A 26,493-nucleotide genomic window follows, 5' to 3' on the forward strand; every position below is an offset into this window, starting at 1 on the left:
ATGGCCGCCCTAGCAACCACGGGATGCGATGATGCACATTGCTCGGTATCTGTCAATTAGCCCTTTTCTCCGTATATGTAGTTTATAAAAATATATTATACAGTGGAAAATAGTTTAAATATCACATAAATTATACATTTTTTCTTTAAAGCAGTAGATATGGATGAATGGCGAGCTAACTTTTGCTAGTTGGTGCGAGCTAACGTTAGCAAAGTTAGCCATAAGTGGGGGAAACTGTTCATCTGTATGGTTGTGGCACAGACACTAGTTTTAGACATGCATCTGTTCGTCGTGAAATATTGCAGCTTAATAATTATTGCTACAACTGGTGACATGTTGGGCAATGAGTTGCTACACTCGCCGTTGTCCGACAATGGAAGCCGTGTGCAATACTTGGTTACCCGTTGCGCTCACATTCGAGAGTGAGACTGGACCTGGTGTCGTATTATCGGACACAACGTGGCTACAATTCATTGTTATTAGTTGCGGGTGTATATGCTATTATGCTTCATTATTATGTTGTTGTTGTGTAATAAACTTGTGTTTTACTTTCTCTAAATTAATTTAAGCAGGGAGAAGGAGACCAGCAGACCTGCCCATCATCCCCGGTCCTTGGCAGCAATGTGGACAGACAGAAATCTACCCAGTTTCTCAGGGAAGTGGAGAAGAATAGGAGGCAGTAAGTGAAGCTGTTCAGGTTTATTTCACATATTTCAGTCAACTTATCAAGTATCCCTCAGAAATACCACACAATGCATGAAATGATCATAAACTACTAAACAAACATGGCACATTGCCTTTCATAATATTTTTATCAGGTTTTGTATAGTCCAGCCTTGTATTTTACGTGTTTTACTTTCAGTCTCAGTCAAATCTGTGGTGCATTAATGCGGCAATTAAGTCTATCATTTACGTTCTTTCTGTTTTCACAGGATTGAAAAGTTGGAGAAAGAGAGGACGCTGAATGCTCAGTGCAGAAAGAACGGCTGGACGGATGTGTCTGGAGAACTGGAAGAGTACGAGAAAATACTGGAGGAGGAAAGAAATGCAGAGAGTGGGTCTTTTTTTCGACAGATGTTTTCCAAGACACTGTAATGTGGCAGGGTGACAGCACTTTAATATTAGGCGTAACATGCTCTGCTGGGAAGCCTTTCACAGATGAAGGCTCTCTTGATCAAGAAGAAGCCAGCTTAAAATGAATCATCCATCCACAACACTTAACGGCTATAAAAAGCTGATATTCACAACGTTGCTCTCTTTTCTTCAGAGATGAAGCTTCAAAAGCAGCTCGTCAAGATTCATAACGGCGTGAGGAAATTTCAGAGACATCTGACTGACGTAAAACCAACTCCTGAGCGTGAGTTTTCTTCATAATACGAGAAAAAATATAACAGTACTTGTGCCTTTTTTTGCTTCATTATTAAAGATGCTGTTTTGATGTATTGCACTGCTCAGTTAATCAGTTTTATTGAAGAGGTTGTAAATAATGTTTCTGCTGGAATTTTCAGTGATTGAAAGACTGCAAGAAATAATGTCAGAGGTTGAAATCTCCATTAACACCCTGAAGGAGGAGCAGCGCTCATGGTAACTGGATACACCAAACAACTTCCACATTTAACTAATTAAACTCTTAAATGTTATGCACTTTAACATATTAACCCTTCACAATCTTGAGTTCGCAACATATGTGGATAATAACAATCAATATAATGGCATTCAGTTTAAATTTAAGCCAATGAATGGGTTATACATACAAGCAAGCAATTAATAGGAGTTTATGAGCAAAAACAGGTAGTGGTGAGTGTGTGCTCTTAGACTGGGACTGAACACATGTACTGAATTCTTTGTTTTCTCTCAGTTTTGAGGAGTTTTTGAAGGAGGAGAGGACGTGCAGACAGGAAATCACTGCTTATGAGAAGAAGATTGAAAACTGGAGCCTTGCAGTCAAATTAAACCCCAAACTAACCCCAGCTCCTACTGTTAAGGTCTGACCCTCTTGACCTCATTTGAGTCTTATAATTAAAACATGATTAAAATATATTAAGTGCTCCAAGATGGAAAAAAACTCGTACACAAGATCGTTTCTTGTGCTTATAATCGGTCTTATTTAATATTTGTCTTGTTCTCAGTGACTTTATTTTTAAAAAAAATGCATGAATAATTCACTCATTCTTAGCCTTTTTTTTCCCCCATAAGACCAAACCTCCCGACAGAGACCTCCCTGCCGAGGTCAGAGCACTCGAGGCTTTCCTGCAAAGGACAGGAGGCCCTAATGGCGGCTGGGATCAATATGACCACCAAGCCTACCTTAAAGTGAGTGAGACATTACTGGCAATCAGTGTCAGTAACTTTGTTTATTTTACTGCCTTCTACTCATAGTACACACCAAGACCACTCCTTAACTATCAGTGTTCAACTTTGGTTTCTGGAGACTTCAGCTGAAGCCAACTCAGAGGTCAGTCACCTTAAGATTCTTGTCTGACTTACTCTAATCTGTTTTATTTACAGATCTGGACAAAGCACAGAGGGGAGCCAGCCTACAGGAAAGAAGCCAAGCTCTACCTGCCCGGTAAAACTCTGGAGGAGATAGAGCAACATGAAGACTGGTATCAGGAGCTGATCTATCTACAGGGAAGAAAGAGAGAGGTAGAGAACCGTGGCAGAACATGTGCGAGAAGTTTATTTGGATATTTGAGCAAAGCAGTCCTCAGCCACTGAGTGTATATAAAGATGGCCAAGTGAGTTATCGGGTCTTGCCTTTGAAGGGCACAGTCATCTTTAGTCCATCAGGTTGTATGCACAATAAAGTTGAAAACATCTTTGTCCCGTCGAAACATGATTTACCAGAAGCGTCTTTTAGGAAAAACCGTATCTGTCTGCGTCTGATTTTTCACTGCTCATCGTAACACCGTACCCAGGCTATTCAGCGGTGGAAAGCCAGCAAACATCAAGAACGCCAGACCAGGATACTGAGTCAGGAGGAAAAGGAAGAGGCAGAAAAGAGGGAGAAGGAGGCCAAGAGCCAGGGTCAGCAACACAGGTGAGTCTGAAGCAGAAGCACCGAGTAGAACAAGAAACAAAAAGATGTGGCTCAGGCTGATCTCTTCTCTTCTGGTTTAGGGCCGAGGAGGAGAGGAGGGAGATGGCACGGCAACTGGAGGAGTGGAGGGAAGAGAGGAAAAAGAAAGAGGAAGAGGAAGAGGAGCAGAGGCTGGTTGAAGAGATACAAAAACAGAAACGGGCAAAGGTGTGTGTCGTTTTATTGTAGTTGCAGTTCATCATCACAGATAGCACTACTGTGCACTTCAATACATGTCACATACAGAGCTGATTTAATAGTCGGTGTCCTCAGATGTTTACCTTTACCAATTCAATTTATTTCTCTTTATTAGGAAGAGCGCCGCCGTCAGCTGGAAGTGAAGCTCACCATAGAGGAGCAGCTTCGACTGAAGAGAGAGAAAGAGGAGGAGGAGGAGAGGAGGAGGAGAGAGGAGGAACAGAAAGAAATGGAGGAGAGGAGAAGAGAGGCAACAAAGGGCATCAGACGCTTTAATGAAAGGGTACGAAGTCTCAGAATAGACACAGGAAACCTATGGGCCAGATGTTAATGTCTGTTTAAACCCAGAGTTCCTGATGTTACCTCTGTCAAAGCGTTCTCATTAGATTACAGATATTAATCTTTTATTTACATATACTATATGTTAATTTGGTCTGTGAATGCACTGATGCTTGACTGTGTCTTTCTGCAGGATCTACATAAGGTGGAGGCAAAGGTTCATGAAAAACAGCTGAGGGAAAAAGAGGAGGAGGAAAGACAGAGGAGAATCGCTGCTAAGTTGAAGGAGAAGGTAAACCTTGTGTTGTTAACAGCCTTAAAATGATTCTCAAAAAGGCTCTCTACAGTGTGGGTTCAGGAAAAGGTTGATGTTTGGCTTTTTTCCTTCCTTAAGGTGGATGGTAATGTCAGCAGAGATGCCTCCAGGCTTACTCGTCCCACTAAGGGATGGCAGGAGAGGATGAAACACATCGGACCTTCAGGAGGAGGGCCTGTGCTGCAGATGTATCACAGGTTTCTGACAGTTTTCGTCATCAGGTTTCTGATAATGATAATAAGTGATTGCTTAATAATTGATGTCTTCTGTCTTTTTGTTGCAGAGCTATTCCTACTTGGAGACAGGGCCTGTGATGACTAGAACTTTTTCAAATAGAAATTAAAGGAATATTTATGCAGGTGTGGGACCAAAGCACCAAATTGTGCCTTTATTTGTTTTGCATTTAGACTGTGAAGCTGTTATTTTAATTATAATGTTATGGTGATGTAGACCAGCCTTTCTCAAAGTGGGTGCCGCGGCACCCTGGGGTGCCCCGTGACTGTGTCAGGGGTGCCGCCAAAAAATTACGTATTCTGTATTTAAAAAAAAAAAAAAAAAAATCAAATTTCATATGACATATATGAATATATTTGAATACATTTCTTACATATGAATGGATTAATAAAACTGTAAAGTCATTTTAGATAAACAATATATAAAATGAACCATAAAAATCTGTCTCACGTAACGTGACGTCCCCACCGGTGTCAGCGTGATAGCGCAGCACACAGCACATTGTTTTATAATTTAACCGCGAAAATACATTTAAGCTCACACTCTGGCGTTCCTTTGTGGAACAAGGCAGGCTGGATATGTTTCCCCTGTGCAATGTGCATGTAAACAGCAGCACGCTTTCTGACCTCATAGCCCAGCATCTGAAATCTCTTGACGAGCGATTTAATCATTATTTTCCATCGGAGTGTTATGCACAGTTTGACTGGGTCCGTGATCCATGGAGTTCACGCGCACTGGAGAGCGCAACGGACTGGCCACTGCCAACACAGGAGCAACTGATGGAGATCAGGGAAGACCGCACATTGAAAATGAGATTTGGTGACATGGAATTGGACAGGTTTTGGATATCAGTGGAAAAAGAGTATCCAGTGGCTTCCAGTAGCGCTGTTGCTATTTTGCTTCCCTTCTCCACAACTTATCTGTGCGAACTGAGCTTTTCAAGCCTGACATACATCAAGAACAAGTACAGGGAGCGACTGAGGACTGTGGACCAGGAGCTCCGTGTCTGCCTCTCATCCATCCCTGCCAGGATAGGCCGGTTGTGTGCGTCGCACCAGGCTCACGTCTCTCATTGATTGTGAGTCACACCCCCCCCCCCCCCTCTCTCCCCTCTCTCTCTCAATTGCGGCTTATTTGTGTGCGTATGCGCGCTGCTGCGCGAATGTGGACCTCTCTCTCCCTCTCTCATTGCGGATTATTGTTTGCGTGTGTGTGTGTGTGTGGGTGTGTGTGCGTGCGCGTATAGCACGGATGGAAACAAGCACTATGATGGAAAAACATTCCTGCTATCTCTGCACTTCATTTGAGTTCTCCTGCTCTCAATTTGTTGGGTTCTTGTATTGCCTGTGTTGCTGTATAGCTTGGGCGGTCCACCTCTTATGGTTTTATGGCATTTGTGTCTCTGCTTTATTGTTTTGTGAAGCACTTTGTAAACCTGTGTTTTTAAAGGTGCTATAAAGTTGCTATGAAGTTGTTATTATTAATATTTACAGTTGTATTATGCTCTGTTCATTACTGTCCTGTCTAAATAAACAGGACGTTTGCATTTACGTTTAGGCTATGCAGTGTCGTTTTTAATCATATTTTACACTGGGGTGCCTTGAGATTTTATGCACTTTTGAAAGGTGCCCTGGCTGAAAAAAGTTTGAGAAAGGCTGATGTAGACTGTTCTCAATAAATTATTTTTAGTGGACTGATAATTGTTTGTGCCGTTTGACCAGTGTTCCACCACAAGTTATAGTGAAATAACAATCTTCCACAAGCAGTAAAATTAAATTAAAGATCTGTCTGTGTTTTCGGGGGAGCCCAAACTTCCGAATGCTCTTTGCTGCAGTCCCGGCTTTTATTTTGAAAAGCAGACGTACCGGAAAAGATTCCTCATAGGTGCGGATGCAAAGATGGCGGAAGAGGAGAACCAGTTTGAAGAATTTGAGCAAATAGACTTTTTAAGGGATCGACATGTACGATTCTTCCAGAGAACACTTCAGGTGTTGCCCGAGAGATACGCGTCGCTGGAAACAACCAGGTTAGCTCACCGGAAGGAAGGACGGCGCTCTTAGCGAAGTGTTAGGTTGAAGAACTTGACTAGCATCCGAGCTAGCTGGGGTCCACCGGCAGTTATGAATGGAGGCTAGTGCTACTTAGCTTAGCATGCTTGCTAATAGGGGGTAGTTAAGTTATGACAGATACAGTAAAACACCGAGGCACTGCGCCCTGTCAGATTTATTTAGTCAACGTTAGGTCATATTAATTAAGAAATAAGTCTTATTTGAAGAAAGTTTGTTTTTACATTTAAATAATATCCAGCTCAGTTGCTTTTGCAAGATGAAATTAACTCAAGTACCGTTATTAGCTGTTTAAATCAAAGTTTTTAATTGGGTTTTATGTTTACTGCCACAGTTTGCATTGCCTCTGGTTGGTTGTGTAGTTTTCCCCCTTATGCATTCATACCTCTTATATCTATCCCTCTAATGTTAAATGATTAAAAATTAATAATATTGCCCTCCTTCCAGGTTAACCATCGTATTCTTTGCCCTCTCTGGTCTGGATGTACTGGATGCCCTTGATGTGATCGATAAGAACATCATGATTGAGTGGATCTACTCACTACAGGTTCTGCCCACAGAGGATCGTAAGTCTCATTACGTCTCACTCCTTCCACATCTTACTTTAAAGAGTGTTTTAGAGGGTAATTTACAGAATGGTACGCATTCCCTATTAGATTTATATTTTATAAGGCTAAAGATAAAGCAGCAAATCAATACGTAGATGTCAGAGCATTTAGCAACATCTTGAGTAAGTTGAATGAGGCATTATCTTCTCTGACTGGGCTTCAGCAATATACTTCTTGAATGCCTTGTTATCTTCTGCATATACACCGACCAGTTGCACCCATCGGCTATAATCACTGGTCAAGTGCATATCACTAATTGTCTTGTTACCATGGCAGCTGTCGGTGGGTGGGATATATTAAGCAGCAAGTGAACATTTAGTCCTCGAAGTTGATGTTGGAAGCAGGAAAAATTGGCGAGTTGAAGGATTTAAGTGACTTTGACAAGACCCAAATTGAGACGGCTAGATGTCTCCAAAACTGCGGCTCTTGTGGCATGCTCCCGGTCTGCGGAAGTGGTGAACCGGTGGCAGGGGTTCATTTTTGTCGAAAGGCTCACTGATGCATGTGGAGAGCGAAGGCCGGCCCATGTGGTCTGATCCAGCGGATGAGCTACTGTGGCTGAAATTGCTGAAAAAGTTGAAGCTGGTTCTGATATAAAGGTGTCAGAACACACAGTGGACTAGACTTTGTTGTGTATGGAGCGGACCGGTAAGCACCTACAATCCAAATATGAGCATCAGAACTGGACTTGTATGGATCAGGCTTGTTCTAGCGAAGCCCACAGACACTCATGGACTCAGATCGGGCGTGTTTTTAGTGGCCCGGGTCAACATCTTGATCTATTTGTCATTTTATTGAGCACTACTTAAGCAGCTTTTGAGGTGCAGCAGACTGCACTGTCCTACTGAGGATGTTGGGAGTGTTGTTGCTAAGGAGCAGGGGTGCTTGACGATTAGGTGTCTGGTACATGGCTAAGTACACATGAATGCCAGGACCAAAGGTTTCCCAGCAGAACTAGATGTGACAAGATGATCATTGTTTTTCACTAGGCTTGTCTGTGATTTTAATGTTTGAGCTGATCGGTGCATGAGATGTGTCTTAAGACGGGGGCTGAAGAGGGTACAGTGAATGGTCACATTAAGCAAAACATATCTAAAAATTTAAAGCAACTCGGCAAAGCTTTCCAGGTGTATCTTCAGGGTGAATTAGAGGACACTGCCGGATATACAAGCATACATTTCAGGATAGTCTTTCAGGAAGTTTGTGACCTTCAGAGTTGTGGAGCCTGTAAAAGACTCTTTGAATCTTCTAAACAGATAATGGCCGCCAGGTGTCCTCCTCACTTAACCTGTTACAGCTGTACCTGCGTTCACCAGGGAAAGTCGGACTCAAAATATTTAATGACTTGTTTTTTTTGTCTCTAACAAGCCACTCTGTGCCATCTGTTTAGAAGCCCATTAAGTTAATTATTCAAGACGTCAACAAGAAAACATTGAGGGATAGTCGTGCTTGATTGGTCTCGGTTTGGCTGCTGCCATATGTTTGGTGTCTGGCTGCTTTCTTGTCATCAGATGTAAAAAAAAAAAAAATAAATAAATAAAAAGAAGATCTTGGGAGGCACCTGAGACTTCCTAATGTGCCATCAGTGTGGAAATACATTTTTGTTAAGACACTTTAAACGGTTGTCAATGGACGACGCGTTGCCGTCTAACTGTGCACAGGTGCGTTGACTGAATTAATCTCGATACTTATTCCACATGTGTACAGTTACATATTCAAATTAAAAACGAGTTTGCAGACAGTTGTGTCCACACCGTCATTAGTAGGCTGAAAGTACATCAACATTGTAATAGTGCAGGTGTTAAAAGCACTTTCCGTCGTGTAGCCAGCTTGGTCACTGCATTATAAGCCTCTCAGTCAGAAAGAAATGGGCGTATAATTTGCGACAGGGAAGAATATTGATCTCATAATGGTTTGGCTGTCGTGTATTGAAACGCTCTTTGCAGCACCGTGACGTGCAGCGGCCCATTGACTCTTTTGTATCCTGTGTTTCTGTCACAGCCAGGAGATGGCAGCAGTGCACCTCATTTAGTTGAGGATCAATGCAGCACTTTACTGAAGGTCAATGTGAAGATAATGGCACCTAGTTTGTGAGGCAGTGAAACAGAATATGGCTTCCTTTTTTTTTTTTTTCATCCACTTTCTCTGAACTTGAGTGAAGACTCTGTTTCTCTCTTGCAGAATCAAACCTCAGCCGTTGCGGGTTTCGAGGATCATCACATATTGGAATCCCTTACAGCACTAAGGTACTGCCCGTTCTTACCCCATCACTTTTTTTTTTTTAGGTTTTGCCAAATGTGAAGTGTTCCTTCATGTTGGAACACAGTTTCCCATTTTAATGCTTTTTTGCATTAATAATTTTAATTATTCTATTAATATATTATTAACTTTCCCCTCTCTTCTGTCTTTTTTTGTCTCTTTACCCGTCCAGCCTCAAGCAGATTTGTCCCCTCATATGAGATGGGTTCTGCTTAAGTTCTCTTCCTGTTAAAAGGGAGTTTTTCCATGTTACTGTCTCCATGGAGGTTGATCTGGGGCTTTCAGGGCTTCAGGCTTCTGAGACATTTTGGTTGTTATGGATACTATACACCGATCAGCCAATATTAGGAAAACCACCTTCCTAATATTGTGTAGGTCTCCCTTGTGCCTCCAAAACAGTTTGTGGGGGCCTGTGGGTCCTATGGGTTGAGGGGAGGGGCCTCTGTGGATCAGGCTTGTTCCAGTGCATCCCACAGATACTTGATCAGTTTGGGATCTAGTGAATTTGGAGGCCAGGTCAACACCTTGTGCTGTTTTTCATGTTTTTTTGAGTTGTTCCTAAACTGTTTTTGTGTGTGTCCCTGTGTCAGGCTGCATCCTGCATGAGTGTCATTGCTATGGGGTGGGGTTCTATGTGGGTGGTACATGTCTAAGTAGCATCCACATGAATACCAGGTCCAAAAGTTTCCCAGCAGAACATTGAATTGTCCCAAGATGGTCATTGTTATTTACTTCCCCTGTCAGTGGTCATAATGTTGTGGCTGATCAGTGTAAAAATTTAAGTCAGTTCTTTTTCTTGAGGTGAACCGTCCCTGCAGTTGAAGCGTCAGCCGTTAATGCCATTACTGTTGCATCATTTTTATTTTATTACTTGTTTTGTCTTTCACCTGCGGTTGTACGATAATGTCATTCTGATCTTTCCTCCAGGGTCCCGGTGTGCTCCATCCGTATGACAGCGGCCACGTAGCTATGACCTACACCGGGCTGTGCTCGCTGCTGATACTGGGAGACGACCTGAGTCGGGTTAATAAACAGGCCTGCCTGGCTGGTCTCAGAGCGCTGCAGCTGGAGGATGGCAGGTCAGCACACACACACACACACGCATTTGCATTCTGATTTACAAACTTTCACTCCTGAGGTCATGTGAACACCAACAGTCTTAACATGGGCTGACATTAATTTGATCCTGCAGTTATTTCTGTCAACAAATACAGAGGCAGCACATTGTACATTGTTTATGGTGTCATGTCTGGCGCATAACACTATCTGAAGATTAAGATGTGAATATTTTAAGCAGAAAGCTTTATTTACTGGCACAGGATACATATTTTGATTTGAGGCTACTAACTTTCAGTGTACAACTCTCCTGTCTTTCTGTGTTTCCTTCTTTCCAGTTTCTATGCGGTGCCAGAAGGAAGCGAAAATGACATACGGTTCATCTACTGTGCTGCCAGTATCTGCTACATGCTGGACGACTGGTCAGGCATGGACATCCAGAAGGCCATTGACTACATCCGAGGAAGCTTGGTGAGTAGACTCCGAAAAAGGCTGAATGAGGTGTAAGGATATTTGTTGCTGCGCCGTCAGTGACTGAGTACAGCGAGGCCAGGACGCTCTCTAAGTACACGACCACAGTTTCTGTGCCATTCAAAGCGCCGTTGAATGAGGAGAGTGGGCCACCCACCTTCAGGAGGTGGCACTCTGCCTAGAAATACTTCACTTATTATAAATGGAGGGGGCTGAGCAGCACATCCTGGTCTTAAAGCTGCAGCAGATTTATTTTTCCACCTCCCAATGAGGAAAAACAACGTTTAAATTTTATGATGAGGATTTTTTTATTTATTTTTTTTTAATGTCAGATTGTTGCGTGATTTTTTTAACTCAACCCTTATTTAACCGTAATATCTGTGGTTAAACACATCAAAGCACTCGGTCTGAGGTATTGTTTTCGTGGTTGTCTCATCTCTCTGCACTTTAGAGCTGAGAGATGAGACGACCTCAAAACTCAAAACCTTATGTTCAGTTTGACCTTTAAACAGAGTGTGTTTTATAATGCAGTATAATCATTGTTCCGTGGGTGTGTAGGTAACATACCGAGTTTCCTTTTAAAAACACGCACACACATAATTGTGACTGAAACTATCCCAAGTTCATCCACTGACTGCTGGGTGGAGTTCACATGTCTTTGGCTAAGCAGGTTAGTTGACTGAATGTAGGTATGCTCCAGCTCCAGATGATACGTGGAAAGGCGTCAGTGGGACTGGAACAGAAGACGAGTTCACAAGCCACACCGAAAGTTTCACTTACGTGTGTATGACTCCAGGTATCCATTTACCAGCCTTATTGTCGTGGTCTGATCAGTCCAGACAGAAAAGAAAAGAACTTTACATCGTCGGTTTCACCCCAGACGGCTGCCATCTGCTGTTTAGCCGTAGTCGATTTCCATAAAACGTCCTCAAACTGTGTCACAACTTTCACACTAAATATGGTTGTGTGTAACCTTATCCAGGTGTATGAAATCTGTTCCATTTCCCCATTTGTAATCTCAGAACGAGGTCACAGAGCCTGTTCATTCGTCGCTGCCAGATATATTTAGCTGCTGTGTTCCATAAAAATGGCTGAAACATGCGTGTTGCACACCTTAGACTATGTACATCTACAATGCTCCTAAAAGAACAGAGATTGCAAGTGCCCGGCTTATTTTAAACCATTTTGCCAATCATTTTAAAGCTTTTAAATGTCATTTGTACCACCGACATTTGCTGCTGATCATTTCTTTCTGATTGGAATAAACAGTTTATTTCTGTGCACAGTAAACATCAGGTGAACATCAGCTGTCGGGTTTCTGTGAGGGACAGAAACAGTGGAGGTAGCAAAACAACGATTTAGTCAAACAAGTGTTAGTAAGGCTGAACAAAGCTGTAATCGATGCGTGCATCACCATTGAAGACAGTCTTGATCTTCTCCTGTTGAGTGACTCAAAGCTGGGGACAAATACACAACAAGTCTTTACAGATTGTGACAAGACTAGGAGTACACACTAACTGGCTTCAGCAGATCTTTGTGTGACGACTGAAAGACTGGGGATCACACGCTTAACAGCTGCACCTGATGAGGGATCACATACTGCATTTGTCAAACCAACTAAAGCCAAGTGAACGCATCAAACTCTCGGGAGGGGTATGCACTGCAACCAACATTATATAGGCACCCATCCTCCTGCCATGCCACAACTCCATTAATATCTCCTCCATTTCTGTGGTCCAGGTTTGCTTTGCCGCCACTTTCCCGCTCTCGCTGTTTGCCATCGTCGTTTTGATATTACCGCTACTTCACGTCGTTTTCTGACGCTACTTCCTGTCTCATACCCTCTTTTGTTTTTATTGGCTGTTGTCAACACGTGTTTTCAGTTGGGTTGGTAACAGTTCACACTACCCGATTGCTTCCATATTCGGCTCAAACATGTTTGTCTGACTGCGACTGAGGTCTGGTCGGATTTTTATGCCAACTACCCATGCCAGCTGTCTCCAACTAGTGCAGACTGGTGCGGACATTGCCCAACTGGGAATCACGACTCTTGTCAACAAGGTTTGGAGGAAAATAAATTCTTCTGTTCTGTGGCAAGTAAACAGGTTGAATCAGTATCGTCAATTCAAACGCAGCCGGTTGTGACCTGACTAGTGAGAAGAAATGGGAAGCGTCATTATGAAATACGTGCGATCCTGTGGTCGACAAAGACGATTAAAGCCGCAGATTATAAACAGTGTGAAAGAATGTGTGTATGCAATAAAGTGATGTGCCTCTTCTGATGTCATTTTCTGACTAATATTAAGCATTTGATTGAATTTGAATTTGTTTTTCTCCACAGTCGTACGACAACGGGTTTGGCCAGGGAGCTGGGCGAGAGTCCCACGGTGAGTACGAACTTCAGACACACATACTAGAAATTAATTCACTGTAATAAGAAATTAAAAAAAATAAAAATGTACACACGTTTAGATCAAAAGGTTTGTGAGTGCGCCGGCAGTATCGCAGTAAGAGGGCATGAAAGCGGCTGATGGGAATAACTGCTTTTAAAGGATTAGCAATTAAAATCCATTCTCTGTAGATACAGCGCCTTGTTCTCATTAATCCCTCCCTTCTTAAATTAGACCGTGGTATTCTCCTTCACTCACATCTCAAAGCACTGCTGGGGTACATATATTACACAGAAGCATTTCCTGTTTGCTTTGTGACAGAGAGTGAATGCATAAATTCAATATATAAAATTAAAAACTGCTCCAAGGTGCAGGTTGTCGTGCGCCTTAGTAATTTTCCTCCTTTCAGTAGATTCAACTTCAGTGATTACAGGTTTCACTGAGAGTCAGAGCCAACTCTCCGCGAGAGCACTGATTACACCTTCAGTAGAGATACACCTATAGTAGTAGACGCCTATTACCCATCCACCCTTAAAGTGTGTGTTTGTTCAGAACCAAGACCACCCACACTGAGGCTTGCATAGCTTTGTTGCTAACTGTGTCGTTCATAAACGTGCACCAGAGTAAGAAAGTTACTACCTCCGTTTGTATATTCAGTGTCATTGACTTTTATCTTACTTCCTCTATATTTACAACATTTTTCTCTTCTTTATGAAATATTACCTGAAGAAAGTGGCCCTTTCCCCAGAAATATTACTAGTAGTAGTATACTGTGGTTGATGAGAAAAAAACATGTTCAATTCAGTTGTGATTTATTTTATTTACTCCAAACCTGTTACAGAAAGCTGCGTTTTAGTCTATTTTTTTATGTTATAAAATATGTTGTGTTTTGGATATCCCCACAGTTGTGTGTGTGGTTCAGATCTATATTTATCCTCTCTTCCTGTGCCTCTGGCAGATAGTGAGCCAGACACGTTTGATTAGAGGTACTGTAACACGATGGCAGATTTACACCCCTGGCCCAAACGCTTTCCTTTATTTTCTCCCCCTCCACACGTGAACGCTCAAATGCAGATAAGCAGGAGAGGACTGAGGTAATTTTTAGAGGTCAGTTAGAGGCACGGTGATAATGGTCGCGGCCGACAGCTGGGCTGCAGGAGGTGATGGATGTTTGCCACTTGTGGCTGCGCTGATAACGGCCTGTCATCAATCAATGGACAATCTCATGTTTGTTGACTGCAGCCGTAAGGACGCGATAACGTAAAATTCTGATGTTAAAGAAAAATACTGCCTGAAGCGTCTCCGCTCCGCTCAATTGTCTTTAATTATTCTGTATATTCATGCAAAATATAAATTTAGCCTTGTGTGGGTATGACTACCAAGGAAAAGGTTGAAAGTGTGAGTAGCAGCGTGCTATCAGTTATTTGGCAGTAAAGGGCCCACACGCAGACACACCCTCTGTTTTTATTGCAGCCCTGTAATCATCCAGGTGTCTCTCATCAAGACATGTCAGGGTAAACCACAGGAACAGCTTCTCAATTTGTGATACATTGTCAACAATCAGTAGTATGTTATAGATATGTGCAATGTTATGGATTGCACATATTTTCCTGTATGTGTGTGTCACGCTCCTGCCCGTCTGCGCGTCCAGGTGGCTGGACGTACTGTGCCATAGCCTCCTTGTGTCTGATGGGCCGACTGGAGGAGGCGCTGAGTCAGCGGGAGCTGGACCGGATCCGGCGCTGGTGTATCATGAGGCAGCAGACCGGTTTCCACGGGCGCCCCAACAAACCTGTAGACACATGCTACTCCTTTTGGGTCGGAGCTACGCTAGAGGTGAAGAACAGACCCGTACATGCATTAACTCACACACACCCTCCTGCATGCATTAACATGTTTGGATCATTTTAGTATTTTGTAGGTTTTCAGCATTTTTTCTACAGTTTAAAAAGGTTTCCACCGCATACAATAACATGTTATGTGTCTAAACCTCTGGTTTAATGCACATCTACATGCACACAACCCAAAAAATTACATGTGAGCAAAATATTTAGTATGTCGGTCATAACTATGCTCGAGGTAAGATCCAGAAAATGGAGATATGAGTAAGCCAGGGACACACACTCGTATTCAAATTTGTGTTTCTGTCTTTGTGAAGATGTTCCATTGACATAATGGATTCCCTAGCCCCTTACCTTAACCACCTCAAGTGCATAACCCAAACCTAATAGTAGTCTTTACCCTAAAACCAAGTCTTTTAACAGGTTTTATCCCTCAAAAAGTTGTGGAGTCGAGCAGAAAAGGGCCCCACAACGTCATAAAAACAAGAATACACACACATGTTTGTATGCCTATCATTACGAGGACAATGCATTTCCTAGAAAAAATGTCCTCTCTTTGCACAATGTCCTCACTCTGATTGTGGTCCTCAGAAAGGTAGCTGTACACACACACACACACACTCTCACACACACACACACACACACACACAAGGGCAAATTCAAAGCAGGAAAACTGAATTTCTGGGTCAAAACTGTGCCAGAGGCATAAATGTGCACACTCGAACAAAATATTTGTATACAGCAAAATTAAAAAATGTTTTCTCCACTAGTCTCCATCGAGGCAGAATATGGTTGTTTGACTCACTTAACATACATACATTTTAAATCGTGTACAACCAGTTTAAAATGATAATAAGCAGCTTTCTGTTCTATAATACTCTGTTTCTGTTTTCGTACTACTTCGATGTCATGACAAAACGTATCCTCCGCCTCCAGCTGTTAGACGTGTTCCGGTATACCAACTTTGACAAGAACAGGAGCTTCATTCTGTCCACGCAGGATCGGTTGGTGGGGGGCTTCGCCAAGTGGCCAGACAGTCATCCAGGTAAATGATTTAAATAAAAAAACACTACTGGAAAGTCAGTCATGGACCACTGCCATAGTTGTACGTGCAGTTTGGATCCTGTGTCAGTGTTGCGTAAAAGGAACTGGAGTGGAGCTCAGTACTAAGTTTAATGACTAAGTAGAGGTTTCCATTCATTTTACTTCAAAGGTCTCACATTAAAGACAGCGAGTTGGTGGGTCTGTATGTTGAGCACATTCCATTTCTTTCATTTTTCTCGGTCTCATTCAGCTGAATGGTTTCAACCTTCACAGGTGCACAGAGGTCAGGGTGGAGTTGCGGCCGCCAGTTTTACTTGAGATCAATGGAAAACCCTTGTAACTCTAAACTTCAATGGTCCTCTTGCTTGTGTGTGTGCATTTGTGCGTTCTCTCTCGCCCTTGTAATGTGTAATTGATGAGGCGATTGTTCGTTGGTAGCCCAAGGACGTAGGAGATTCTTGTTACGGGGACAAGGCATGGGAGATAGGGTGGAAGAAACAATGAGTAAAAAAACGCAGCGGGATCACAAAGCCTTGCAAATATAATTGAACAAAGGAGAGTTTTAGGCAATAAAAGGGACGCTGCTGCGGTGTGGGCACAGATAGCATTGGACCTGTGTGTACTTGAACAGTGCATTCATGCACAGCTCTGGGAAGATGGGACGGTAAAGCTAAGATGCGACAAAAGAAGGTGTTTGTTAAGCAGATCTGCACCAACTAAATCCATATGTACACTACGTAAACATCCAGCCCATAGTTATTGAATTAAATCTAAAAACGACCTATTGTAACCCCAGAAACAGAACCTAGTGACTGAATAGTGGTGGAGATTTTACTTTTTCCACGTCTTTTCTAAAGAATCGTATATTCATTTGATTAAAAGCTACTGAATATGAAGTATCATGATTTGCCACAGTGCAGCAAAGCTCCTGTTCTGCAGAACTGAATGACTGGACCAGACTAAACAACACAAAGGGAGGCTTGGTCCTTGCTGTGTCCATGTATCTCTGGTACGGCACAAATCTTTATAATCCACTGTACATGACGACAATGGCAGATTGACACAGTTGGCAACTAACTGGTGAACATAGCGAAGGTACCTTCAGGAGCTGGTGACTAAAATAAAGAGAATATAAAGTCAATATTGGACTCGCACTCATCAGAAACACGTCTCAAAATGAATGATAATCTATTTGCTAACAAGTTTGTCATAAAGGTTCATAAACCTTGTTTTGTCTTCACCCAAGTTGCCAAAAATTTGTCACTGCAGGTTTAAAAAAATAAAAACACATTGTGATTCTTCGACATCACAAACCCAGGCAAAAAAATACAGATGGGCAAATTTTGTAAAACCTAACTTGAGCATAATATACTTTCGATTTCATGTCCACATGGAGGCACTAGCATGTTGCTGTTTGTCATTACCCCCGGTCATCATTTCCTTTACAACGCTCGGCACAATTTAGTTCACCTAACATGAAAATACCCTCCTCCTCCTTTTTTTTTTTTTAAATCAAATTCCTCCTCAGTCCTTGGGACTAATTCAGACATCTACTCCGTCCAGCCTTGAGTTTGAATCCTTATTGACTTGTGACTGATGCAACTAATGGCGCTTTGATAGATTCTGATGTCTGTGTCCGATCATCTGTCATTTCATTATAATTCAATTACCGCTCCACTTACTGGCCTGTGAGGCTTTTACTCTCGTCCCAGGGGAGAGGACCGACCAACGGGGCCAACTGGCATGCATTATTTATATATGCTTAAAGGTGCAGTACACCACAAACAATGTTTAGGTTGTTGTTTTATCGGCTTTGTAATGGTGAGTGAAGTGACAGCCGCCATCTTTGTTTATCTCGGATTGTTAAGGATGCAGACCTGTCACACGCAGGTGCTCCTGCTGTTATATATGCTACCATCTCTGACCTAGTTTTTCCCGCTCCCCCTGGCTTTCCTCTCACTCTTTCATCCCTTTTCATGGCCCCCCACTCCATTCCTTCTCCTCTACCAGACCCTCTCCATGCCTACTTAGGGCTGTGCGGTCTGTCTCTGATCGGCGAGCCCAGTCTGAGGAAGGTCCACCCAGCTCTTAACATCACCCAGAGAGCCTTTCAGCACCTCCAGCAGCTGCAGCAGACATGGAGGGACAGCACCGGCAGCTGCGGCCGACAGCACTGACAGCAGGGTGATCCGCAGCTCTGCCTCCGAACAGGTTCAGTTATGGGGAACATCTAACGGTTATCAGTCCGAGACGACTGGACTTTTGCTCTTGAAGACGTTCGGTCGCTCATCTGAGAGGCCTCCTCATTGCCTGAATTGAGAAGGTTTTCTTTTTAAAGGCCCAAGTTACAAAGTAGTAACTTTGGGGAGGTCAGTTTAAATCCATCTAAAGCAACGTTTCTGTGAAGCAATATACGCCACACTTTTTTGCTGCCTTTTTATTAGTACACGGTAGTCGTCGATAACTGCTCATTGTGGTTTTGAGGGAATAAAATGATGTGCCAGAAAGTCAAATTTGAGATACTGGGAAGAAATTCCAGATGCCTCTGTGTCGCCGACGTTTTAGATAATGGCCTTTTGACGTTACCTGCTCCTAAGACTGATAGTTAACCACACCAACCAAGCCAAGGATCAACACTACTGACTCACTTGACACAGACATGAGTAAATGTTGTTCCCAATGTGAGGGAGGATCCGCAGGAGGTCGTATTTTAAAATGTCTCTAGAGTAATGTCCTTAGCTTTGCATTTGCTGAATAATGTCCCTATGTTTTAGGTGGAATTTGTGGGGAAATGTGGGAACTGTTAAGCCAGTTATTCACTGTTTTTACTTAAAGAAGGATAAATCGGCTCCAGACACTCTCCTCCAGACAGTGTATACAGAGATTTTTACTATGCTGTCTTCTTTACATCTCCATCCAGACCTTCCTCGTTAGCCTTTCTAAAGCCCCAAGCTCTCCTGTCCCAAAGGTGATACCAGCCTGGCAGGTTTACTCTCCTTTACCCTACTGCATTCTCTAATTTCAACACTGCAGGCTTTGTTCAGTGATCAAGAGTGGAAAAGGCGGCTAAGAACCAACAACCACCTTAAGGAACAAATCTTACAGAAAAAAAACTCTTAAAAGATCAAAAATGCTTTGGCTTACAGGCCTTATCATTTCATACCACATTTTTCTAAAGGCTAGTAGAGAAATAGATCGGGCCTCTTAAGGGGATTTGGTAAGAAAAGAGAACCCACCCCCTTCTTTGCTGCGAGGTAGAGGCTGTCAGTTCTAGCTGGAGATCCCATCCTGACGCCCTGTGACTCCTGTACTCTGAACCGATCTGAACCGCTCTCATCCACCAGCTTCCATGGTCCCTTCAAGGCTCTAAACGGTCTGAAATCAATAGGGGAAAGATGAGCCAGTGGCATCATAACTTGAAGAAGCCTGTTCCTTTGAACAGTGCTGGGAATTGACTTGTTGTTTTCAGTCCAGCGAGGGTTGGGATGCAGGGCAAAAACAAAGAACAAAGCACACCAGCAGAACGTTACCAACAAAAAACTAGAAGCAGAAACAGAAACATTATCTTAAGTTGCTGGGCACATCTCAGCATTCATTTATTCAGGTTTACATGACCCAGAACATTAATCAGAAAGTTCAATCTTTGACATGTGGTTCTACCTGCTGTGAAGCATCAGCTCTGTCTGAATTACACCCATCAGCCACAACATTATGACCACTGACAGGAGAAGTAAATAACATTGACCATCTTGTGACAATACAATGTTCTGCTGGGAAACTTTTGGACATGGCATTCATGTGGATGTTACCTAAATATGAACCACCCACCTAGACCAGACTAGGTACCCCCACCCCATAGCAATGACACTTCTTGCAGTTTACTTCAGCCATCCCCAGTAGGATGCAGCCTGACACACAAAAACGGTTTAGGAACAACTAAGAAAAACATGAAAAACAGCACAAGGTGTTGACCTGGTCTCCAAATTCACTCGATCCCAAACTGATCAAGTATCTGTGGGATGAACTGGAACAAACCTGACCCACAGAGGCCCCTCCCCTCAACCCATAGCACCCAAAGGCCCCCCACTAACAACATCCTGTTGCCAGACACCACAGGACACCCTCAGAAGACCCATGGCCTTTCCCTGATGAGTGGAGGCACAAGGGAGACCTAAACAATATTATGCAGGTGGTCATAATGTTCTGCCTGATCAGTGTATAAAACAAAAGAAGTAGATTTGTCCAACCTTTCTTGACAGCACACGTTATTTATTAGAAGAAGATGGCCAAGACAGACCCTGACTCTCAGTGACGCTGCCCACATAGAGTACGGCTTTGTTCATCTTTTTAAATCAACTTGTTCAAACAACTCTTTGTTTGGCTGCCTTTGTGTTTCTGTTGTTGCCAGAGACTCCTCGCGTCTACTGATGTTTGCCCCAAGAGCATCAAGTATGCACAAAAAGAATATATTTATTCCAGCCAGAGAAAAGAGTTTAGATCAAACGTCAACGGGGTTATTAGGCGCTGATATTTACCTGCTGGATGGAGTACGAAAAGATGAATCAATCTCACTGAAAATTCCTTCCAACCGGGCCAGTCTGTTCAGATTGAGTTGGATGATTGGGTTTTTATTCTGGTGGAATACCAAGGTCTACGTAAACACAGCAACAGTGATACTGACTAGACTTATAAAAAGCCACTTGACCTGAGGTGTAGTTTTAAAGGTTTTACATATCAAAGAAGGCCTTAACAAATTCACATTTCAATTCTCCTGCCCTGACACCCCGTTCTCTTGATTCCCTCCAAACAACATGCCCCCATGCTGAAGCCACGCCCTTTCATTATAACACCGCTCTCTCAGCAAACACCTGCTCCCCGAGATGAAATTTCACAGCAGGTCAGAAATAGTCATCTCTCTGCAACACGCCGCCTGCAGGAGTTTACTTCTAGTGGATATATAAATTGTATCTCCTCTGTGGGTTTTCATTTCACCTTCACAAATAAAGCAGTACCTGGCCCCGTTACCCTTCATGTAAGGTTGCCCTCATTCTCAGACGTAGGGCCCAGACCAGGCAGACAGAGGAAAGGAGAGAAGAGGGGAGCTGAATAAATAAATCATTTGGACCATCTATTATTAAAAGTAAACTGTCGGAGGCTTGGATCTCCTCTCTGAACCCAGACCAAACCCCCACTTTTACATCGCCTTTTTTTGGAACAAAAACTATTCATCTAATATAATATTATTTTACTGCTTTACTTGAGACAAAAGGCTTTGCCGCGGTTACTTTTGCGGATCCTTTCTCACATGTTTTGTTCATGAAGTATAACTTTGTTGATGCCGTCACCTTTTTGGTTATTTTTTTTTTGTACCACCACAATGTATTTTATTATTATTTCACATTTTTCAAATGTTACAGCTGCTGGATTGAGCCACAAATGATGATCCAAATTCAAACATAATGTGCTTTTTAATTCTTCAGTGTATATCCAGTATTTTTGTGAGTTAGATTTGCGTGTGCAGGAATCTGAAGTAATACAAGTTATCCTGAGTCAAAAATGCGCTTTAAGAAAATTGCTGCTGCTGATGCTGCTGCTGCTGCTGCTGCAACACTGCAGTACCAGATCAATTGAAATCGAATGATCTCGTCTCCCATGCATCTTCTGCTGTGGCGTTTACTTCCTATACAAGACCCCTGTCCCTGGCGTACTTAGGCTAAGCCTCAGCGCAAGGCCACTCACTCAAACTTGACTCTGAAATGTGCCTCATGCAGTTACCCTGGGTCACTGCTCTCTGAATTCCCCTTTTCTTCTGATTCCTCTGCACAGAAGACAGTCTCAAATTAGGTTTGGCTTCTGTCGACAAATGCACTGGATATTTCCTACGAGGGAAGGAGGAAAACGTGTATCCTAACTGTGTGTAAACATTCAGAGAGGGTAACGCCTACTCTGTAAACTACTGTCGTCTCGAACCATACAATCAGACGTTGCAGCTAACTGGAAGAAGCCGTTTTACGAGAATCTGGCTTTGTGCGTTCACGCCTGATCGATATTTCCCAGAAGGAAAGGAGAATTCATGGAGGCAGAACCCATAAATGCTTACTCGACTTTAAAAAGCATGAAAGATGGGATGGATGGATCTGCCAGTGGCTGCAGATGAGGGCTGAGTCTCAGCAGTTGTTATATTGCGTCTCCCTTTTGCCACATCGCACTGCAGTCGATGCCCTCAGCCCCACAGCACGAAAAGAGGGGACCGGAGCTTTGCGCTGCAGAGATGTGAAAGTCTTTTGGGACGCAAACCGCGGTCAGCCGCAAGCCCTCGCTCCGTCGTCAGTTAATATACATAATGTAATAATGAATAATGTACCAATAAATGTAATGGAATTTATTTTTTCTATGCTTTGTAGAAATATTGAGTGTAGATACATATGTAAATGTCTATAAATATGTGACTTCTATTGTGCAAGTGCTCAAGAAGAAAAAAATGTTTACAGCTACAGTACGTCAGTGAGTCGTTGGAGGAAGTGGATATGCAAACGATGGCATGTTGTGTGTTGAAGTGCTTCAGCTTTTGAATTTGAGGACAGTGATGTTGATTGTTGGGCAGTGTAAACTGTATTTATGGTAAATAAATCATGTACTAACTTTTACAGTTTTGGTTTCTGAACTAAAATTAAAAACATGTATATTAAAATGGCATGAATATATTTTGTCCTTGAGGTAGTTCATCAACTAAATAATAAATAGATCCAGACTACAAGTAACAAATTAAATGATATCTCTTGGATTAAGTATAAATAACGGATATGCTTTCAGTGAGTAAGAGACTTTACAGCTTGTTCTGCAATTGGTATCAAGTCCCCAAGCCAGGATGCAGAGTTAATTCACCGTTTGTGGTTCTGAAGCAGCTGTGGAGATCCACTGGAGACAGCAGCTGTTGGCATAATACTCTACTGCACACCAGCATTATTCATTTGCATGCAGAACACAAAACTGTGATGGGATCTCAACTGTCGGCTAGAAAATCCCTGTGCAGATGTGAACACGAGCAAGACCCTCAAGTAATTATTGCGTCTGAAGAGGGCCGTCAGATCATCTCCATATATGATCCGAGGGACCAAATCTCTGGGCCTGTTCAGACCTTGAAATAAGATTGGATCTGGGCGAACCGATCACGTAAAAGACAGGTGTGAACACCCCCAGGTGCGTGTGGTTAAGTTACGTATTACCTCAATCATTGGTGTCTTTATTTAACTTTACTGTCAGAGATTACGATGCATATGGAAACTTCCAGGGTTGGAGATATATAGAGTTTTGTGCAAGTCGAACTAACGCCAGGGCGGAGATCAATAAATAATAAGTTGTGAAACTAAAATCATGACACAAATGAAACAGCGCTGTTCTTGGTTCTGGAGCAGTGGTAGAGATCCATTAGAGACATCAGCTGTTAAAATATTCTACTGTGCCCCAGATGATGCAGAGAGCAAAACTGAGATCGGATTTGGAGACGCTTGTGTAATGCCAAGTCTGAACACACGTACCTAAAGCTGGTCACTTGCCCAGACCGGATCTTGATGCAAGGTCTAAACAAGTCCGGTGTGTCTTAGGTGTGTTCACTCCTTTACTTAGAGCTGTCCAATTGTGGTCAGATCACCCATGATGCATTTCAATGCCAGATGTGAACAGAGACATTTATTTTTTTTATTATTCCAAGTGTCCATCCATCTTTCACACTTAGATGGGGTTTCCTCTTCTTGTATAAGTTAAAGATGCTACGTTAGTGTGAAATGTATTTTCTTTCCTTCAGGAAGAAGAGACAAAGCAAGTGTTTACTCCTATGGGTGTCACATGAGTCCTGCTACCTACAACAGCTGAGTTTCTTTGTGAAAGCCCTTATTTCCTTTCCCAGTGGCGTGTATGTGGCTGGATGACTCAACTGTTGCTCTATTTTTAAATTCAAAGATGACAGCTGGTGACCATTCTTTCCAATTTCCCTCAGTCGCGTTTCATTTTTCTGCAACGTGGATGGTCTGTGCACTGAGTGACGCTGGCTGATTTTCTTTTCTCTTCTTTGCTAGGTCAGTGACTAAGATGTAATTAAATGCTGTGGGGGGAGGGGCAGATTCACTGGATAGAGATGAAACATGTAAACACACACAGAGAATCCCACCTGGGGAGCTGCGCTTCACAGTCACAGGACTTTACTGTTGGCCCTGATAGAGTAATATGATCCAGACAAATGTGGCCTAGTGGCACTTAGATATCCTATCTGGAGGCACAGATCATTAAACTTTAACACATTTTTATTTATTTATTTATTTATTTTATCTTTAGAAAGCAATAAATAGAAAGGAAACCTGAGGTTGGAGATGTACCATTTAGTCCCCGGTGATTACGGCCCATCCCAGACGAAAATTGTCTGGAGATGCTTCCTCGACAGCAAGTTACAGCTGTAGTTTGGGTGTGGTCTGTGAACAGACAGCGTATGCCTCTGTCTCTCTCTCTCATATGAACCATGGATATACTGGTAAATCTGGTTTGGTAAACTTTAATGAATACCAGCCATTCAGTTTACTGTGGTCAAAAAAACTGAAGCCAAGTTCAGTGTCATCTTCACTGATTTTATTTATTCTATCAATCATGAGCAAACCCAGCACACAGAGTATGATATTTTCATCCTGTCGTTTTGATTGTTTTCTTGACTACAGCTGACTCTACCACACAAGTATAGCAATGCGGCATATCCACCGCCTCCCATCTTGTGACATGCGTCGCTCATTCTTAATGATCCACAGGCCCTTAGGTGGGCTAATATGCGCTTGTGCAACAGCTGCACTCTCTGTAGTTATTTAACTCAAATCAATTCTACTTAGTAAAACACACTGCCAATGCATTATATTGATTATTCAGTCAGGTGGAGTGCACTGTGGCTTATTTATGGGTCAGCTGAGTGTCATCTCCGCGGACGTCGTACATGAGAACTAGCGCCGTGTCTTAAATTGGCTGCGTGAACGTTAATGGTTCAAGGAGGTTGAATCCAAATGAATGACTTCAAATCTTTCTTGCGCTGTTAGTTTTAATTTGTTGCAGACATTCATGTCTCGCTGAGGCTGAACTCTAACTTTGGAGGTTTAGATTATTCCTTTCAAGACACAGCTGAACTTTGTATTCACTGGTAGTTTTAACCATTGATTCACAATACATAGCAACCCATGGTTCTTAATGATTAATGGGAATCTTAATGTCTTTCTCTAATTTCAGGGGAGTATTTGGTGGTTTACAGGCCCCCAGTCACGTGGGTTTCAGGTTTCACAGATGTTCTTCATAAAACCCCCAACTCCACACCATCATTTGTCATTTAGAACTCAAGACTTGGGTGAGTGGTGACCGGTCTTCAAGAATACTCTCTAACTCCAGTTGACTGAACTATGAGTAATCAAATGTATTTTTGATAGAAAATAGGAAGCTGCTATCACATTTTTCCCCACGTTCAGTGCTATAAAGTTCATTTTAAGCCTCCGCATTACAGAGATGACAGGTTTTCCAAACTTGAAACCACGTCTCTCCGAGTGATCACATGATCCTAACACAAATCATTGTCCCCCCCTCTCCAAATGCTCAATGGAGTGAAAACATGTCTGCATGAAGCCATGAGGCCATCTGCTGACGCGGAACAAGTGGCGTTGCCAGAAAAAAAAAAAAAATTAAAAACGTGAACTTAATCCGGCTCCACGCTGGCGCCTTGCATTCCTGCTCTCGCGTGGGACAAGTCCCTGTTTGTCATTGTCAGAAAAAAGACAAAAGGCAGCTCACCCCACCAACCTTAAAACAAGATGACATAAAGCAACATATGCGCACATGAGCGCGCCGCCAGCCACGCGTAAACGATGCCCAACTTGACTTGACGCGCCACTAACAGACTAAAGACCCCCGCCACCCCGCCCCTTAATCTTCAGACTCAGATTATTATGATTATTTCCAGTGACTGATAGATTAAACGGAAGCCATTCACTGCGATGCATGGCGGATACAAAGAGCTCTGTGAGCGGAGACATCGCCGCTGAGGGATGATGATGGAGGGAGAGAAGGAGGGAGATGGTACAGTTGGCTGCCGAAGAAACGAGGGCGGGGTTTTTCCCTCCAAGATGAGGCAAAACTAAAACACTGTGGATTCGTCGGACAAACGTGTAGAGAAAGAGAGAGAGAGAAAGAGAAAGGGAGGGAGGAAAGAGGGTGGCGATGATGGGGATGTGATCTGAGGAGCGGCTCTTCCCTCTTGATGTTATCCCACCTCCCCTGAGAAGCTGTCACGCTTTCGATCCTGCGCCTTTAACCGCAGCAGCTGTTTGTGTGTGTGTGTGTTTTTCTATACGTTTTAAAACCCCTTTGCGCCTGGACCGATCTCTATACTGTGCAATCACCATCATCCTCCACATCCCCATCTGTAGCCATGTCGGACTCGGAGGATATGACGGAGTTCGCCAGCATCGTGGAGCGGATCGAGCGGGGCGAGGTGAGTCTCATCCGGATGATTTATGGTCCTTGTGACAGCAGCGGTCTGTCTGTCAATGTGCACCGACAGCAGCAGAGGCAGCAGCAGCAGCAGCAGCGGTGCCGGGCCGGCCTGCAGGGCTGTCAGAGGATGGAGATGGAGC

General features: G+C 43.0%; 3 protein-coding genes across 3 annotated transcripts in view; all 3 read left to right on the plus strand.

Moving 5' to 3' along the window:
- On the plus strand, positions 1–4,316 carry ccdc112 (coiled-coil domain containing 112; the record flags this gene model as incomplete). Its single annotated transcript, XM_084551781.1, has 14 exons — positions 1–45; positions 573–679; positions 933–1,054; positions 1,268–1,357; positions 1,509–1,584; positions 1,859–1,985; positions 2,197–2,313; positions 2,509–2,646; positions 2,919–3,040; positions 3,121–3,247; positions 3,393–3,560; positions 3,750–3,848; positions 3,951–4,069; positions 4,156–4,316. 14 exons carry the CDS (start codon positions 1–3, stop codon positions 4,184–4,186), a joined length of 1,488 nt encoding a protein of 495 aa, XP_084407907.1. The 3' UTR covers positions 4,187–4,316.
- A 1,663-nt stretch (positions 4,317–5,979) lies between these two features.
- pggt1b (protein geranylgeranyltransferase type I, beta subunit) lies at positions 5,980–22,478 on the plus strand. Its single transcript, XM_084551447.1, has 9 exons — positions 5,980–6,132; positions 6,620–6,738; positions 8,962–9,026; positions 9,967–10,118; positions 10,434–10,566; positions 12,908–12,953; positions 14,608–14,792; positions 15,734–15,842; positions 17,852–22,478. Exons 1-9 carry the CDS (start codon positions 6,005–6,007, stop codon positions 18,016–18,018), a joined length of 1,104 nt encoding a protein of 367 aa, XP_084407573.1. The 5' UTR covers positions 5,980–6,004; the 3' UTR covers positions 18,019–22,478.
- A 3,810-nt stretch (positions 22,479–26,288) lies between these two features.
- The window catches only part of trim36 (tripartite motif containing 36), a gene marked incomplete at its 5' end in the record, with an annotated part of 28,978 nt that continues 28,773 nt past the window's right edge, over positions 26,289–26,493 (plus strand). The window contains one exon of the mRNA XM_084552463.1: positions 26,289–26,351. Coding sequence (XP_084408589.1) covers positions 26,289–26,351 — 63 coding nt within the window. The remainder of the gene's footprint in view (positions 26,352–26,493) is intronic.

The sequence above is a fragment of the Chelon labrosus genome, assembly GCF_963514085.1.
Source record: "Chelon labrosus genome assembly, chromosome: 9".
Lineage (NCBI taxonomy): Eukaryota > Metazoa > Chordata > Actinopteri > Mugiliformes > Mugilidae > Chelon > Chelon labrosus.

Bases quoted from the DNA above. Each gene is read 5' to 3' on its own strand.
- pggt1b (XM_084551447.1), top strand. From the start codon at position 6,005: ATGGCGGAAGAGGAGAACCAGTTTGAAGAATTTGAGCAAATAGACTTT. The intron at 9,027-9,966 runs GTACTGCCCGTT...TCTTTCCTCCAG, and splicing joins GAATCCCTTACAGCACTAAG to GGTCCCGGTGTGCTCCATCC. The intron at 14,793-15,733 runs GTGAAGAACAGA...CTCCGCCTCCAG, and splicing joins GGGTCGGAGCTACGCTAGAG to CTGTTAGACGTGTTCCGGTA.